At 40.9% G+C, this 18654-nt stretch overlaps 1 protein-coding gene across 3 annotated transcripts; it reads left to right on the top strand.

Moving 5' to 3' along the window:
- Positions 1-1989: 1989 nt before the first annotated feature.
- pfkfb3 (6-phosphofructo-2-kinase/fructose-2,6-biphosphatase 3) lies at positions 1990-10324 on the top strand. 3 transcript variants are annotated; one of them, XM_046378720.1, is made up of 15 exons: positions 1990-2239; positions 4059-4187; positions 4369-4465; positions 4567-4633; positions 4741-4815; positions 4905-4961; positions 5083-5207; positions 5307-5514; positions 5610-5756; positions 5844-5948; positions 6112-6241; positions 6364-6491; positions 6639-6827; positions 7216-7238; positions 8864-8997. In XM_046378720.1, the coding sequence occupies exons 1-15, from the start codon at positions 2161-2163 to the stop codon at positions 8868-8870; spliced, it is 1566 nt and encodes a 521-aa protein (XP_046234676.1). In that variant the 5' UTR covers positions 1990-2160; the 3' UTR covers positions 8871-8997. The 3 variants fall into 3 exon arrangements, with proteins under 3 accessions (XP_046234676.1, XP_046234674.1, XP_046234675.1); XM_046378718.1 differs by lacking the exon at positions 7216-7238 and having other exon boundaries at positions 1991-2239; positions 8864-10324; XM_046378719.1 differs by lacking the exon at positions 7216-7238 and having other exon boundaries at positions 1991-2239; positions 4062-4187; positions 8864-10324.
- The last annotated feature ends 8330 nt before the right edge of the window (positions 10325-18654 follow it).

Raw genomic sequence — 18654 nt, forward strand, 5'->3', positions numbered from 1 at the left:
GTTGTTGCTTTTAATGTTTAAGGAGGATGTTTGGACACATAAATATCACAGCGGTTCTCTTCCGTCTCAATGCTGCCCTTTGTTCAGGTGCTCAACGGGAAACTGTGATGAATAAACTCCATTAAATAAACAGGAAATGGCGGGTTATACAGAATGAGGTTTTGGGGGGAAAGGTTGGAGAGGGGTCAGAGGGATTTAAAGTCCAAAGTGAGGCAACCGAGGAAGTGCAGTGTGTAGAAATGCAGTGGCTGGTGAAGTCCTTACACTGCAGGAAATATTATACTACTGATGTAGACAGAAGAGTACGTAAGTCATGTAGGGTTTAATGAGTAAATCTTCCTCTGTACAGTATAAAACGTTATGAAAAGAGATTACAAAGAATTAACAGCCAGTGGTGGAAAGTAACTAAGTACATTTATTATTTAGCACTGTACAATGAGGTACTTGTACTTTACCCGGGTATTTCAGTTCTCTGCTACTTCATACTTCCAATCCACTAGAGTTCCATGTTTAAAATTGTACTTTTTACTCATCTATATTTGTTTGACAGTTTTAGTTAATAGTTACTTTTCCACAAATTATATAACACACTTTTAGAATAAAAACAGTTAACGATTAAAGTAGAAGTTTCCAATGATTATGGTTTACAAAGTCTTACAAAAAGCAAGGTCACATTTCAGATGGTAAATAGTAATTTTTCCCTCTAACCATCACACATGATTTCATTTCAATAAATGTTAAAATGACCAGTACTTTTACTTTAATACTTGAACCACATTTTACTTATGCACTTTTTCAGAAGTAGGATTTTTCATGCAAGACTCTTACTTGTAATATGGAATGGAATATTTTTACAGCGCTGTATTAGTACTTTTACTCAAGTACACGATAGTAGTAGTAGTTCTTGCAGTGATAGGAAAAAAAAGAAGTAAAAACTCCAATTGCGAACAGAATGAAGTCATGACAAAGACGGTAATGATCATCACAAACACAAGAGCTGACAGCAAAACATTATGATTCACTGAATGTCTGAAAGCTTAAAGTTTGTTCTTTAACTTTGAGTTTGAAAAACATTACAGGCAAATAGTGTGATGGGATTGTTTGTGTGTGTGTGTGCATCTCCCTACCTAAACTCTGCAGCCGGGTGTCACAGGGGTCAGGCTGAAACTTAAACCCAGCATAAACTAGCTGTTATATTTAGTCTCTCCTCAGATGCTGTGGTGAGCTGCACGCACTGCACGCACCCTGTAAATGAAAAAGAATTACATACACACAACTAATTTATCAACTGTGATGTCATGATTTCTGAGATCTGCTTTTACTGAGCAAGTGGAGTTCAGAAAAGCTTTCCAGGTCTGGGAAAAAAAAAAGGAAATTAGTAATTCTGAGCTTATTTTTAATTTATCAAGGGAGTCTGGCTCTCTTACATCATTTCCCCTTAAAATTCTTTTCTGCGCTTGTGCCGAAAGATGTTTAGCCAATGTGGGCTTTTTGATGTTGATGGCAAATCACTATGCAGGCTAATCATACCCACCATGACTCAATGGGACAGCCCAGTATTAAGAGGAAGAGAGGTGATGTGAGACTCTGCACGTTCCCTCCAGGTTTCAGCTCAGCCTCACACTGAACACACAACAGCGTGTTTCACATGTTGCAACCGTACAAGAAACGATGTCAACTTGTCTAAAGTGGAAGGAAGCAAATAACTCTTTAAAAATAATAAATATAACCAAAAAAAAAAAACCAAACAGAAAGTGCAATGACACTCAGAAAAAATCAGAAAAGATAAGTGACATCAATTAAGATAAGTATTGTTGCGTATGTTTTAAGATCGAAATACATGTAATAATAGGCGTGTAAAATTATCATCCCATTTAACAGAATCTACCACAGGGTGGCGCTGCGGACGCCTCCTTGTATGTACGCGTGTGTCTGTCTGTTTCTCTGTGCGCGTATTTGTATTTCGTCACCGCAGTCACGTTGCTTCCCGGCCGGGTGGGGTTAAATAGCGGATGTGTGTCGCAGACCGGCAGATTAGCTCGGCTCAAGGCGTTCTGCATACGTTGTGAATAAGACCGGTTACCGAACGAAAGAGGCTCCTGCTCAAATAAACTTTGTACTTTCTTCTCGGAATCTGAGCGGCTCTTTACTCTCTAAGGAATGCCCAGAGAGCTGACCCAGAACAGGATCCAAAAGATCTGGATTCCCACCAAGGATGACAAGCCGGTATCCCGCAGAGGTAAAAAACCTGTAATATTTCTGTAGTACTTCTACAGGATCACAGTCATTGTATTAGCAAGTATGTGTGTCTGTCGTTGTCTATCCTTACAGTACCTATAAATGAACTTTAAGTGTTGGTAATTTGACATGGCAGTGGACTCATTTTATCTCATGGCTTATGGCGTTCGGTACTAGTCTGTTGGTGCTTGTAGCAACACTAGGCTACTTCCTATAACCATAGCCTATTGTCAGTAGAGATTTAACAGAAACATTTTCACTCGAGTATTGCTGCTATAGCTGTAAAGTTAGCTACATAAGCTAAAGCTCTGCTGTGAGGTATCAGTCTTCGCTGCACCTGTCCTACACGGCTCTTCTGACTCATGATTGAACTGACTGGTGGTCCTCATCAGCACGCGCGGCACGTCACATCCTTTCAACTAAAGCATATCGAGACTGGGGTCTCCATGGTTACAGTACTGCTCCACAGCTTGTGTGTGACGTTTTTAAAGCAGTACAGTTTTCCAATTGGTGGGCCGGCAGCGCGTGTGCATGGCGCGATCCCGCTGTTGGCTTTATACCATAGAGACCACTACGGGAAAGACATTATTGATGAGGAATGTGTGCTCAGAATACAGGGGCTATAAAGTTTGTTTGCCTTATTTTTGTTTTTTACGGTTTATTAAATCTGCTATTAAGGTGGACAGAGGTCAAACATCTGCAAATTTAAACCAGGAAAGAAAAATAACAGCTTCGTAGCTCCATCCGTCTCAGATGTGCCCAAATTGTAACAGCAGAGGAAGATTTTAGCGGCTTGTTTTTGTTGTTTTTTTTTTTAGCGCTGAGTATTTTAATGTTACACCTAGAGAGGATTTAAATCTAATGAGGAATATCAGATCAATTATATGAAGACATGAGACAGAAGGAATTTTTCTGTCTCTGAAAGAATTCCATTCAGACAGAGTAGATACGCTTCTGGATTCACTTGGCTAATGACTGAGGTCTGATTCAGGATTTTGATCAGACTTTTACCAGATGTGTTGCTAGTATTTTTAGATGCGGAGTCTAGTTTAAAAAAGAAACTACAGGTTGGATGAGATGCTGTACAGTAGGTGAGATGGATAGAGTGGGGAATATTGAGCCAGATGTGTAAGTGATGTGACCTTTGTGGTATGAAAAGAAGATCAGCAACATTGTGAGGAAGTATGAATTCGCTCTCAGGCATGAGCATCATGAGTAATCACTGCTGATCCTTTCTCCAGCAGTAAAAAGAATCCTCCACACCCTTAAAAGACATGAGCAGTACTATCTGCTACAGTAATTTATTCACAATTACAGAATACATTTTCCTTGCAGAATTATCACCCCGCGCCCCCCCTGCCCATCCACCCCCTGTGTGATTCCAGGGTAGCCTGCAGCGACACTCTGTATAATATACAGTAACCCCAGCCCTGAGGACATCTCAGGGCTGGGGTTACTGTGTATGGCATTTGAGCAAGTGAAAACAACTCATCCTGGCTCGCGTAAGCCGGTTCAGAGCACGCAGAACTGGGTCAGTGTGCAGTGAGGTGGAAGTAAAAAGAGAGTCTGGTGGCAGCAGTGTGTCAGCACGGAGAGAAATTAAAATCATCATCATCATAGTTACTGAGGTGGTATCAATAAATAATTAAGGCGGGTTGCAGGTCTTGGTGAGCAGTCCTTTATTGGTGCCTTATGGGCTGCTGCTTATGAACCTCTCAGGTTGCAGAGCACAAGATGTGAATTCAAGATGTTAATTCTGTCCTTGTTGCAGTTTTATAAACAAGCAGAATTTTAATAACATATGTCCCCCCCCTCCTCAGCAGCTGGCGCCCCCCACTTTGCCAACCCTCCCACAGTCATCGTGATGGTGGGTCTTCCAGCTCGAGGCAAGACATACATGTCCAAGAAACTCACCCGATACCTCAACTGGATCGGCATGCCCACCAAAGGTGCACAGCACTCACAAACACGCACCTAAATGCTACCATAACTTATTCAGAACCCATTAGTGACAGGATGACATGGCGCTTTCTTGAAATGTTTTGCCTGGCAGCGTCAACTCATGTTTCTGCCTCCACAACAGCGTTTCATGCTTCTTGCTTCTTCTCCTCGTTTGTTTTTGTGTTGTAGTCTTTAACGTTGGAGAGTACCGCAGGGAGGCGGTCAAAAACTACAGCTCCTATGACTTCTTCAAGCCTGATAACGAGTGTGCCGTGAAAATCAGGCAGTAAGTTCTGCACAGATACTTATGCACAATTACAGTCGTCTACTGTTTATGTTTTAGTGATAACCCGAAATGAACATCTCCACTGTCTTCATCTTCTTTAGGCAATGTGCCTTAGCAGCTTTGAGGGATGTCAAGTCCTATCTGAAGGATGAAGGAGGCCAAGTAGCGGTGAGTTTGCCATCATGCCCATCATGTGCTTTTCTAAAACTTTTGGCCAATGTGGGACATGACAATTAGCTTCACTCTCTTACAAAGCTGCTTCCTGTTTGTTTTAGGTCTTCGATGCCACAAACACAACAAGAGAGAGGCGAGAGATGATCCTCAAATTTGGCAATGAGAATGGCTTCAAGGTAAGTGTTACTATGGTGACCCGAGGAGTCAAGGTACGACCTCGCTGACAGAGCAGCGAACTTGAACTACTCTTCCTTTTTGTGTGCAGATCTTTTTCATCGAGTCCGTGTGCGACGACCCCAGTGTCATTGCGTCGAACATCATGGTGAGTTGCGAGTATGACATCATAATGTTTTCTGATACTGTGTGAAACAACACTAAATGTTCATAACCCTCTGGCATCAGGCGTGTTTTTTGCCGTCTGACAATCTTCCCTCCCCCATCAGGAAGTGAAGGTGTCGTGTCCAGATTACCGGGACTGTAACAAGACTGATGCCATGCTGGATTTCCAGAAGAGAATTGAGTGCTACAAAACCAGCTACGAACCTCTGGATCCTGATCAGCATGACAGGTAAATATTCAGCATTGATTTTATCAGGACATCTATCAATTTCCGATGCAAACCGCCACAGTAATTGCTCATCCCATCCTGTTTGCTCTCTGCCTCCAGGGACCTCTCCTTCATCAAGGTGATAGATGTGGGTCGGCGTTACCTTGTGAACCGCATCCAGGATCACATCCAGAGCAAAATTGTGTACTACCTGATGAACATCCATGTCCAGCCTCGAACCATCTACCTGTGTCGGCATGGGGAGACCACAGACAACCTGGAGGGACGGCTGGGCGGCGATGCAGGCCTCTCGCCGCGAGGCCGGCAGGTACGAACAGCCACTGATAGAACCAAGGTGACAAGACTATCACCACCATAATGGATCAGCTTCAGGTGCTGAATCCTGTTCCCTTCCTGCTGTAGTTTTCGACTGCCCTGGCTCGTTTCGTGGAGGAGCAGCAGCTGAAGGATCTGAAGGTTTGGACCAGCCAGCTGTGTTCCAGCATCCAAACAGCTGAGCACCTGGGAGTCCCCTACGAACAGTGGAAGGCTCTCAACGAGATAGACACTGTGAGTATCAGTATAGTACGTCCCATCACACAGTTATATTTGTTGTTGCCAAACTCAAGTATTATGCTTTGGTTGTGTTCTTCTTAGGGAGTGTGTGAAGAGATGACGTATGATGAGGTGAAGGAGAAATTCCCGGAGGAGTTTGCGTTGAGGGATGAAGATAAATTCTACTATCGCTACCCTGCTGGAGAGGTACACTTACACACTATAGCCACTGGATCTAGTAAATCTAGCCCTAAAACTAACCCAGATGATCATTGCAGATAAAAGTATGCAAGCCTACCTCAGATGTATTTGATATAATTACAGTCAAGTTAAATAACAATAACAAACAACCCCACCCTCCTGACTGCAGTCCTACCAGGACCTGGTCCAGCGGGTGGAGCCAGTCATCATGGAGCTGGAGAGGCAGGAGAATGTCCTCGTTGTCTGCCACCAAGCTGTCATGCGCTGCCTGCTGGCCTTCTTCCTGGACAAGAGTGCAGGTTGGTACTACAACTCACAAAAACCTTTTGTGTCATAATAATAATAATAGATAAATACCAAGTTATAATACTCCATTCTGATGCAAATGAATTTATATTTTTCCTTGGATTGCTTGTTCCAGATGAGATGCCCTACCTGAAGTGTCCCCTCCACACCGTGCTGAAGCTCACCCCAGTCGCCTATGGGTGCAAAGTGGAATCCATCTATCTAAATGTGGAGGCAGTGAACACCCACAGAGATAGGCCAGAGGTAATGCTTGATAAATTGGAATTTTCTGCTTTGCCCTACGGAACTGATGCCAGTGCCCCATCCTGTGTACTATTGTGTGACAGTTCATCACAACTGCTTGATTTCTCAGTCTAAAGTGCTGAATGTATGACATTTCTTACCCTGCAGGAGGTGAAGAGGGGTCCTGGCACATTGATCAGGAGGAACAGTGTGACTCCTCTGACCAGCCCCGAGTCAAATATCAAGAAACCCCGCATTGATGACCTAGACGAGGCTCCCATCCAAGAGCTGCCTCCTTCGGTTGCCTCTCTTGCACTATGCAGTCCCTCACACCTCCCTCTCTCACTGGCAGGACAGGTAGGTGTCTCCTAAACACGCATAAACACCCTTTAAAACTTAAAGCATTATAGATTTAGAGCCACTAGGATTCAGCTCACATGGATTTCATCAGGTCAGAACCAAATTATTTAGACTCAAGTCACAAGAAGCCGATGTCTCATACTGAATAAGACAATTGTTATTCTAAGGGTGTGTGTATTCTCGTGTTTCTGCAAAGAATTCTCTTCTTATCAGGATGATAACTAGACCTCCCTGAACAGCATTTAGGACATTAAGAGACAAACAAAACATGTCCTTCATGTGTTTCCTTTCTGACAGCCTATGTACAGACTTCATGTGTGTTTGCTCTCTTGTTTCCCGTCCTCTTTTCCTCTGCTGCCTTCCCTTCTTCCTCTGCACCTTACAGCACTGGCTGGGCAAAGTGTGCCTGTAAGTATTTGCTCAGTTCACTATCTCTGTCGGCTGTTGCACTCTTTTTATCTCACCTCTCCACTCTCTTTGTGTTGCTGTATCTTTGTTTACGTTGTGTTCAGTGCTGGCATTTCTTTTCCCTTCCACAGTACTGAAACAAGAACAGAAAAAAAGTACATTTTACTAGTCTATTGGGTCTAATCTCATTTATGAGTATTTATTATAATAAATGCAACAGTTAACTGACATTTTATGCCAGAATATGTTATATTAAGTTTTTATTGATTAAGACACACACATGAAATGATACTTTGTACTGAGAAGGAGGAGGAGAGCTGTTTCCTCTCAGGGAGGGAAAGGAAAACAAGTTTTTTTCATAGGAAACTTTCACTGTCTGGTTTACATTCCTGTGATTCCTGTCTGCTGTCGTCTTTGTGGTCGTCAACATACGTTGCTTGTTGTACTGTTCTAATTCACGCTGACTGTCATGTTCTTGTCTCTGTGTTTGGTTTATTTTTGGCCTGTCTTTTCCCGCCTTAAGACGAACCATCCTCCAATATCTGAAAGTGATTTCACTCTTAGTCTTTCAAAGGTAAACGCACTGTAGAGGCCTTGCAGTTGCTTCATAGTTTTGCTAGCAGCCCACATATGACATGATCAACCTCACATAAATATCTGTCAACTATTCACTAGCCAGCAGTGTCATTGAGCAAAAACAAACAAACAAAAAAGAAATCAGTGATATAGGATATTTATTCATTCAATAAAAGACAGGAATGTTAGTCTTTTTACAATGAAAAATTAAAGTATTTTAAGGAGCCAAATTATTAACTAGATAACTAGCTAGCAGGCTCATTTAGCCAAGACACAAATGTAACACATGCTAACACACAGAAATGTTTGGTTTGGTTTTTGAGATGGATAGGGGTTTAGAAGAGCAGCTGTTCACTGCTACCAAATATTCTCCTAAATGGCTGCCAAAGTGTGAATTGGGCCCACAGTGAAGCTCTGTGGAAACCACATCAGATAGCCACTTTTCTCTGAGTTTCTCCCCTGTTTCGGTTTACCATTAGTTTAACATCCACCTCTTTGTTAAACTCACTGGGCTACTTCTTGTGAGAGTGACGTCGGATTCGACCAAAGTTGGGTCACTGCTGTAAACCATCAAATAGTTTTCAAATACGCAGTTAAATGAGAGCAAACCTTCTTAACTACATGAGGGAAAATGGCATGTCTGTGCTAGTATTGCTGGCGCAGTGGAAAAGGGTGGATAACCATGTTGTGTGTGTGTGTGTGTGTGTGAGAGACGATCCTGTCAGCTTCATTCATGATCACCTGAGGATTAAGTCGGTGCAGGCAGACACACTCAGCAGCAGTAACCTATTCATATACTCATGAACTCATTGCTAGTTTGCACGGCCTCTAAAAATATCAGGAAAGGAAATCAGGGCCTGAGAAAATGCAGGTGATGTAACTTGTAGTTTAGGGATTGCACTAGACGAGACAGTATCATTTGGCCAAACGATATATATATTGATTTATTTTTTAATGATAGTCCACCGTCTTTTATGTTCATGTACTTCTGCATAGATAATATTTTTTACAGGAGATGTTTTAACGTTATCGGGGCATTCTGTTTACAGAACCTGAGGAGAAACTCATCTGGCCGCCATGATGTCCTGCAGCCCTGCCAGTGAAACTGCACCAAAGCGTCACAGGGATCGCTGACTGAAACAGCAAGGAAAATAATTTTTCAAAAAAAAACAACATTTATCAGTCTGTCAGATGTGAAGGATCAATTCTGTAAATGTTGTATCTTTTTGTCAGCTGAGGACCCAAGTTATTGTACTTTTATTGTTCAAAAAGGACTGAAGTTATTTATTTGTTGTCCTATCAGATATTTATTTTCAAAGGTATGTCATTTCAAATTAAGACTCCTGTTTTTGCTACTGTTAGACATTTTCTTTCTCGGACTGATTTATCTTTGTTTTCTGAGAATAACATTGTGTAATTTATTCAGACTGAAGGAGGCAAACTATGACTCATTTAAATCAACAGTCGTTCCTGTTACATCTCACAGCTCAGATGGATGGGAAACCAGGTTCATCTGGTCCATTGTGTTTTTTGCGACCAGCCCTCATGCCTCGATAAAACTTACAACTCATCCTTCTTTTCAACTCATGGTTGCACTGTTAATTTAAAAAAAAAAGGATGTAGTATTAAGTTTACATTGTAAACTCTTTGGCACTTCTTTGGAAGCACGCTAAACAATAAGCACTTATTTTGCACAGTGGGAATACATTTTTACTTTTGTTTGTTTTTTGTGTCACTATGTATTTTCCATGTCACGTTACTTCACAGTAATGGAGGTGATTTTTGCCGTAGAGTGCCTGTAGTGCTTGTTTTGCAAGCCTGACGCCGCTTCTCTTGCTATTTCTCTGGAGCTGATTGCTGGAGGAGAGGCACCACATTTCACATAATAAGTCCACATATCATTTCAATTTTACTTTTTACAGTTTGAATATTTATTTTTCATTGTGTTTAGTTTTGTTAATACAGTGTCTGCTGTTCATTCAATAGTGGTCTCTAAACTGATCGGAAACATAATTTTCCTTGACTTCCTTTTTGCTGTCGTTGTCTGCTACGCACAAATGTAAGCACCTATATTTTTATGATAACAATGCGTGCTGTTAATAATATCTTTGTAAATGATAGTGTATATACAGTATAACTGGATATCTATGGGAGATGACTTGGGAGTCTTTTAATGAAAATGTGTGTGTAAGTGTTTTTGTACTGATGTGTTTGGACCGAATGGAAAGCATGAACTGTTGGGAAAGAGGCTGCCACTTACCTCTCTCAGTAAAATTTTTGTTAACATGTTTGATTGAGATACTTGAAATATGTTTTTTGTAAAAAAAAAAAAAAAAAAAAAAGAAAAGAAAAAAGGTTTTATTATATCCTTTATTTATTTTTATGTAGTTTTGGGTGACTGCTTGGTGGAAAGGCACTTTGTTTTAATCAGAGGACTGTGCATGAGAGGACAGTATGTTGTATAGTTGATTTTGCATCTGCTGGACCAATAAATTAACTCCAGGAAAATATAAAGTTTGCTGTTTGTATTTCCATTTATGGTGCTAATCTACAGTGTACACAGCCTTCTCTGGCAAGCCTGCTTTCACTGTCTCACCCATTCACAAAATTCATGAGTCATGCCTGCTGCTTATCTCACCAGTTGTGACTGTTGCTGTGAAATTGCATCAGAGTGGATAATAAAAGGGTCCTCTCCAACAAGATTGAGCACAAAATGAGGTTATTGTAGTGGTGAAGAATTCAAGTTCTGTGACAGATAAGAAACACTGTTCAGGACAGAGTGGTGAAAATGTTGACAGATGATAACTAAGTTATTTAAAAGAACTATATCTACATTGTGTGTTTGAAATGACTCAAAGGTGCAAAAAAAATCTGGCTGCCAACGTGTTAAAAGCAGCACTGCAGGTATACATCTCTAAAACGATATATATATATATATTAAATTAAAGTAGCAACAGCAAAAAGCAGTAGCACATGGTTTGATTGTCTGATTTATTGTATTCGAGGACTGCTATGGAATTTTGTACCTCAGGGTTGACTGAGGTACAAAGTACCTCAGGTTTATACCTCAGGGTTGTCCATATTTGTACCCGCTTCAACGTGCTAAACTACACTGTAATGCTGCTACTTTCAACATTTTTGAATAAATGATGAATATACATAATGTAGTTTGAGATCACCACAAATCTGACCATAGAGTTGATACTATCGTATTTAAAGCAGTGTGGAAACAGATGGACCTTCGACCTTCATAAGTATACGGAATGATATAACGTCATAAGCGTTCTGTGGGTGCTCTCAATCTCAACGTCTACAAGCCACTCGTGCTGTCTGGTGTCTAAACCATACAGATGAACAAACTACATGAAGATGTTGGTTTAGTGTTTAGAATTGGGCCCTGAGATGTATTGTGCTAATAGCACATTGATGTCAGTCAGGATCATTCAGGAAACTCCTTAAAGGAGTTTTACTCTGTCAGTACCAGTGTCTGTTTTTCAGTCCTGTCTGTTATTATCATTTTAACAGTTTGCATGTTGGCACACATGCTAACACGTTATTGTAGTTAAAAAAAAAACAGCTGGGTCAAACATACCCATGCTATTAAAATACAAAAATATTTGATGATGTTTTCCATAACTAAGTGATATGTTTTCACTGCTTCCTGCTTTGCAAATGAAAGCATTAAAAATTTTTGCTTAACTGTTACTGCTGCAGAGAAGACTAATACAATGAAGACTGATGCAGGGTGGGGGGGCAAACTTGGCTGGTGGGCCCCACTTTGGACAGCCCAGGATTAGCTGACCTGCAACATCCTCTCCCTGTCTGATTACTCACTCACTCAATAACTCACTCTCTCATACATAGACACTCAGCATTAGCAAGTTGAATGTGGCATTTCTTCAAGTCTGAATCATGGGCATACTGAGTGCCTTGGCTCAGACTGGTCATCGTGTGGGCAGATTGGTTATGTGACTGCGGTCAGGTTCACCACTGACTGCTAGGAGTTCCTCTCTCTCTCTTCCCACACACACACACACACACACACACACACACACACACACACACACACACACACACGTGTATGTGACTGCTCACAGGTCTACTTTTTCCTCCTCACTCCCAGCATCAGCGAACCTCTGAAACCTACTTTGCATCCCATCTTTGTATACTGTCATTGATACTGGGCCAATTTCCCTATGTGAGTGTCTCATTGTGAGTATACAGAATGTACTGTACTGTGCAAATACAGTATTCTATTGACATTTATATTTTACTTGCTTTTATCTTTATCTTGCTTCATTCTGAGATATGAGTTTAATAAAAAGCAGCTCAGCTGTCTAAATACTTTGTGTTACGTGTGCTCAGCCTAAAGTAGACTTGCATATGGTCTGGTGTTGGTAAGGTGGTTAGGCTTGTGTGTATGCATGTATGTGTGTGTAATCTCTGTGGGAGAGAAGAGATGCTGTGTCAGGCATATGAATAGTACGTGGACTTGTTAACAGGCAGCGTTAAGCCAGCAGCTCCACAAATAGCTGTCTAATACCGTGTTGACGAAGAATTGCGCAGACTTGCAGTCATTCAGGTTAAAGGCATACAAAGACAGCAACAGGGACTGGCCCAGTATCAGGTCTACCTTGCTTCAGCATGTGGTAGTTGTGATTAGTATGAAAATAAGGTTGTCTACACACCACGTTTCAGACAATGATTCACCTTCACCAGGTGACTGGGAATCATGTCTCACGCTCTATTTCTGTTGCTCCTTTATCACAACTTATCATGACTCAGCAGCTCGTCCTCCTCTACCTGCTTATCTCTTCCTTATTAGCCGGTCATGTGTCCCTGTCTCATTTGAGCTCAGAGTAATCTTGGCTAATTGTACCCGTCACATACAGAATATACTGTGTACACACATGTACAGCCATGTACACAGACACGTACACTCAGACATAAACTCTTTGACCCATACGGATCCTACTCACATTCACGACAATCTACATCACTAATGAGAAAAAAGGAAAGGATGAAATTATTAAGCTAAAAGCAACAGATAAAAGGTTGAAGTGGTTGTTGTATGAAAGCAAATTTGATCAAAATTGTCTTAACATTACCAGTTAAAGTATTTCAATAATATCTAGCCTATGCTTATATTATTCATGCTTAATAGTATATTATATTCAGAGGTTCATGTTTGGAACTTGATGGGTGGTGATGAAGAGATACTTTTTAAAAAAGGGTTACAAAAGATGAACCTACATACAAAGATGAACACCTTGACGCCTCCATTGTGTCACTACCAGTAAACACACATTTATGTCTTTATGGCTGCTGGACATCAGTAATTATGTGTCTTTGTCAAACATGCCCATTTCCTATTAGGGACACAGCAACGTCACACATTCCTCTCAGCCTCGTGAGTGGAAGTTTACTGGGCCAAACCCCTGGAAATCCAAAAGACCAACTCGCTGCCCACCAGAGACACTGTTGGTCTTTGCTTCCAGATGACTCCACCTCTCTGAACCAGTAAAACAGTGCTATGGTATTTATAAACTTAAATTTAATATGTAAATTGACAAAGCAGCTATGGTTAAAGGATAAACCTTTTAATGCTGGTAACTTATGATTCAATATTTTAAAATATTGAATCATAAGTGCTGTGCACTGTTTTGTTGCCTAAAGGGGCCAAAGTCAAACTATATCCTAAATGGAATGTGATATGTCATTGGCCTTTTTTTTGGTTAAGTTTCACCGTCAAAAGGAATACTACAGGCTGTGAAACTGTCAAAAGTCTATTCTGTATATGAACATGACGCAGAGCATTACAACAAAATAGTATACGCACATGCTCAAACTGACCCTGTGTTTTTTTATTTCTGTGTGGTGGAGTGAAAACTCATCCCTCTGTCTTTGTGTAGAGGCCATTGATGGGGAGATTTTGCACTGAATGGACAGGATAAGTCATTCAGCGCGCCTTGAATGGAACAGAGCAGATTAAATAGACCATGTGTTACCCCTGATTACACTAGTGCTAACATAAAAGCTCTTTTACGTGAGCCTCTGCACAGCTCCATCATTGTTCACAAAATTCTCTTAACATAGTGTGAGTCATCCTAACATTTTAGTTTGTGTCACACTAAATTGGTAGATTATGGATTTCATAGACATAATCTGTTTTCCGGTGCTTTGATTCTAATGCAAAGTTATGTTTAGTTAACAGGGCTCAGAAAAAAGATCTGGTTCAGACCCTTTTAACTTTATTTTGTAAAAAATACTATTTGATGTCATTTGCATTAAACAGTTGTTTTTTATGTTTGAAATACCAATAAGTAAATATGCTGGTTCTACATGGGCAGTCTGTGTGCTAAGGCATGCTGAGCTCTGGTGAAACTTGAGGGTTTGCTTTGCAAGTGTGTCATCAGACCAGAAGCTATAAACCAGGAAGTCACAAAGAAATCTAGAAACAAACAAACAAAAATAATCTTAGGCACTGGGAAACAGAGGTTGATACTTTTGTTACCTTAATTGTGCTCTTTAAACCTGAGCATAACTTCTGATCTAGTTTGGGAGGCAGACACTCTTTGCATTTAAGAGTAGGCTTAAACATTTCCTTTTATGATAAAGCTTATAGTTAGGGTTGACTTGGTCCAGCCTTTAATTATACTGCTATAGGCTTAAAGTGCTGGGGGGTTGGGGGGAATTCCCATGATAAACTAAACTCCTCTCTTCTCTTCTTCTGTACACATTCATGTCCTATTACTGCATGATACTAACTTCGCATCTTCCCCGTAGTCTTTGTGTCGTCTCATCTTGAAGGTTCCCACATATATGGTAGTTGGACATCCTGTTGCGGTCTTGCTTGTTGGTACTATTATTACATTAAACAGTATGGTCTAGATTTGGCTCTGTTTGGAAAATATCATTGGTTCTGTTCTTATTTGTTGCTATATTCATAAAGTTTACTTGATTGACTTCACCTAAAGCATAAGTAAACATATGACTAATATCACTAGAATCATGAAGAAAGAGCTTTAGGAGGAACTCTTGGTTGTTCTTTTTGGCTGTGGTGTACAGTCAAGATCAACAGGAAGTGTATTGAAGGATAGAAAGATGAAAGGTGACAAAGGTCCTTGGCTGGATTTGAAGGATGTTGCGGTTACATGGAATGTGCTTTACACTGCGGGGAGCCCAGGACGCCCCCACCAGAAAGAATTTCAAACAAACACTGGTCTGGGTGCAATGGAAGGAGAAAATTCTATCAACTGGGTTTAAAAAACAAAACTAACTGCTGTTCTGTTTTAGCTTTAACTATTAATGTTGCAATGTACATATAAGTTATTAACTGATTATGTACTCTGAGTTAGTCCCCCTTCATTTGTGCTAGTTTGTGAAACTAAACTTATGCGGAGACTTGCGTGACACTGTTATGCCTCAAGACACAAATTTGCTGAGGCTGCTGCTTGTGTTTATCACCCATCTGTAGTGGAAAGAAGAACTGAATCACATAGCAACAAGCTTCATCACAGTGTGATTTCTCATTGCCTGTGTGTCCATATCCAAGTCCCTAAACCTATTTCTGATGGACTGCTGTGACTACTGCGAACACCACACAATCTTGTCTAAATTAGACAAGCAGCTAGGTCAGATGTTGGTGCCAACTGCTAAATCGCCAAAGAAGGAAATTCGCCAAGGTGGCTAGAGAGCACTCTTGACGTTATTAGACAACAGTGGCTTACTTCCTGTTATACCGGACTCCTGACTCTTGCTAATTCCACGTCCCGTTAATGGGTTAGAGATAGCTCGCTAATGGGATAGTTCCGAGCTGCAGACACGGCAACATTGGGGCAGAGGGGAGGAGGTGAGACAGGAGAGAGGAAAGGGAGGGAAGGAGGGAAGGAAGAAGGAGGTATGAAGAGGTGAGAAAAGATGAAATGTTACTGGGGGAAAAAAAGATGGGTTGCATATGAAAAGGATAGAAAGAAGAAAAAAATGGCGTTTGTTCAGCGTGAGCAAAGTCACGTCCACCTGAACTCGTCTGCTCTCTCCTCCTTCTACCCATCTCTTCATGCCTCTCTCCTCCTTCTCCTCCCCTTTTTCTTTTCCCCTCTACATGAATAATTGAGAGAGTGATGTGTGAAGGCTCACGTAGTCCCAGCATGACAGAGAGAGAGAGAGAGAGAGAAAAAAAAAACCTTCAGGGCAGAGAAGTACCGCTGGTGGGGACGGAACTACAAACAGCAGCAGAGATGGAGTTGCTGGGCAGCTACATGTTGATACATCTGCTTTTTCCACTCTGAAGTCAGAATTCTGAGGAGAGATGACGAAAACACATGAGGTTTCAACATGCATGGTAATGATGTACAAAGACAAACTACTCAGAAGCCGTTGCTATGTTATTGTGGTTTCTCCTCATTTATGTGACAAATTGATACAAAATGGTGTCATCCAGTGGGAACAAGCTACTCAAAAAGTCCATGGAATCATTTAGAATAAGTTAAAGCTCTTTGATAGGAATGATCTTATTGATCCAGTGAAGTGGTTTGGTGTACTTAATACCGTTTTGCAGTGAAGATGGACAATAACTAATTTGTAAGTTTTGTACACTTTGTACACTTTCTGCTCCTATACAAATTTCCATTCAGTGGCACCACATGCAGCTTCTGGTCTGGTTAGCAAGTTCAACCCAGCGCCAGTATATTTATGAGCTAATGTTGGATCAGAAAATAATATTACAGTACACCAGAGTGCCAGAGTGCTTATTTGAGATTATTTCTGCCTTGGGAAAAGTTTGCATATGAAATTACAACCGGTAGTCAAATGGCAAATGTTCCACTGTCACCAGATATTTTACTGCGGTTTTTATATAAAGGCACTGATGGACAACCTTAACCTCCTCCATGCCACACTGTCCACTCAGTTCCACTTGATGCATACTTTTATTAATTAAATGTATGCAGCAGTGTGTCTGGACAGGACTCGGTGTGTGCTCAGTTAGAGGAAAAACACTGGAATGAACTGAATTTGCCTCGTTTGGTGACCCAGACAAACGTGTTGGCTCAATGCACCAAGAGCTCATTGATTCTGAGTGGCCTCCAGCTATTGTGTCTGTATCTGTGTGTGTGTGTGTATGTGTGTATGTGTTGTATTCCAGTGGCAAGTGCAGGAGGAGGCCAAGTCCATGGATAACATGACATGCAGGTTAAAAAAACAGAAGAAAATAACATTTTCACAACCAGTAATTAAAGCATTAAAACATGATTGGAACTGCAGTGAAATCAGTTTAAAATTTATTACAATGGCCTTGTAAAAATGTAATTAAACATTATCAAATTCATGTGTGTTTATGGAACATTATGTGTACATAACTAAATGAACTCCTTGCCATAGACTGCCCATCATCTCACAACTTCTTTCCCATAATCTACAACAAATCCTCCTCATTTTCCTTGCCTTATTGCTTCGACTTTCTCAGTCGGATCTTTTTGTTGACGTGTGCTCGCTTTCCCACATGAACCAATAACAGATGGAAATCAATCCAAAACAAACAGCTCATCCTCCCCTACACACACACACACACACACACACACACACACACACACACACACACAATGCAACATGGGTTTTCACACGGGTTTTACTGAAAGGACACAAAAATTCGTACAGTGGTGTTAGGGAGGGATGTAACATTTCTTGTCACCATAGTTGCTCTAACCCGATCTATAAATACACAAGAGGGTGAGGAGCACCCTGGGGTGAGGCTGGCTGGCTTATGTCACAGGTCCAAAGCACCCATGGAGCCAATCGTGCCACCCGGTCGTTCTGTGTACCAACAAAGGCAGGCTGTTTACACTCCAGGCTTTTAGTTAATGATCTTATGCAACTATAGAGTGACAGGAGGTTCCAACTGTGAGAGTCCGTGGGGTCACTCTTTGACATTACTGGTAGGACGTGCACTTAGACAGTATAGAACTACAGCTAAGATTGGACAGGCAAATCAAGTGTTCTCCAGGTGCTGCCTGTCCTACACCATTTTGTCAAATTAACATAGCAGGCAAGCATTAAATCTCAACGCATAAAACCTTCAATAAATAACAAAACTTCTGAGCACTGACTGCCGTCATTTAAACAAACTTTACTTCTAAGACTTGAAATCTTGCTGTGTTGAGACACTAGGGAAATGTTGAATGTGTAATCAACTTCTTTATTTTAAGATTGCTGTAATTGGATTTTGAAACACCGTTTGGTAAACGTGATCAAACTGTAGTTCACAGGGCCCTTAATTAAGCAACACTTGTCCATGTCATATGTGAGGAAGAAATGCATTGTAGAAAACATAAACACGGTGATGTATGGTACAACTGCTGTGAAGTTCCATTCAGTCCTGCAGCCCAACATTTGTAATGCATACAAGAAACTGCAAAGCAACGTGGATCAACCTTTTTTTTTTGTCTGATATGCTCCCACAGCGCTACTTTTAGCCAACTATTACAACCATCTATTGCCATTTATCAGTTATTTTTGGTTAACTGTTGCAACCCCTATCCAGACTAGATCAAGTCAACTAGATTTCATACACGTGTCAAACATTAATTTTTCAAATTAGCCTCAAGTTTCCAAACAATCTTGACTTCTCAATCATTCCAGTGCTCCTTGGCAGCTGCAGAAATACCCCATGTGGTACACTCTGGTTTGGTATCACTGTTGTAGATAACTGTGCCCAACAAGGGTTCAAGATAGGTCAAAACATCATTCACGGAATGAATATTTGATGAGCGATACAACAGCATTCAGACTGAGGGAAGACAAATGGCAAAGATGAGCACTTATCCACCACAAGATTAAGCTG

The sequence above is a fragment of the Scatophagus argus genome, chromosome 22, assembly GCF_020382885.2.
Source record: "Scatophagus argus isolate fScaArg1 chromosome 22, fScaArg1.pri, whole genome shotgun sequence".
Classification (NCBI taxonomy): Eukaryota; Metazoa; Chordata; class Actinopteri; family Scatophagidae; genus Scatophagus; species Scatophagus argus.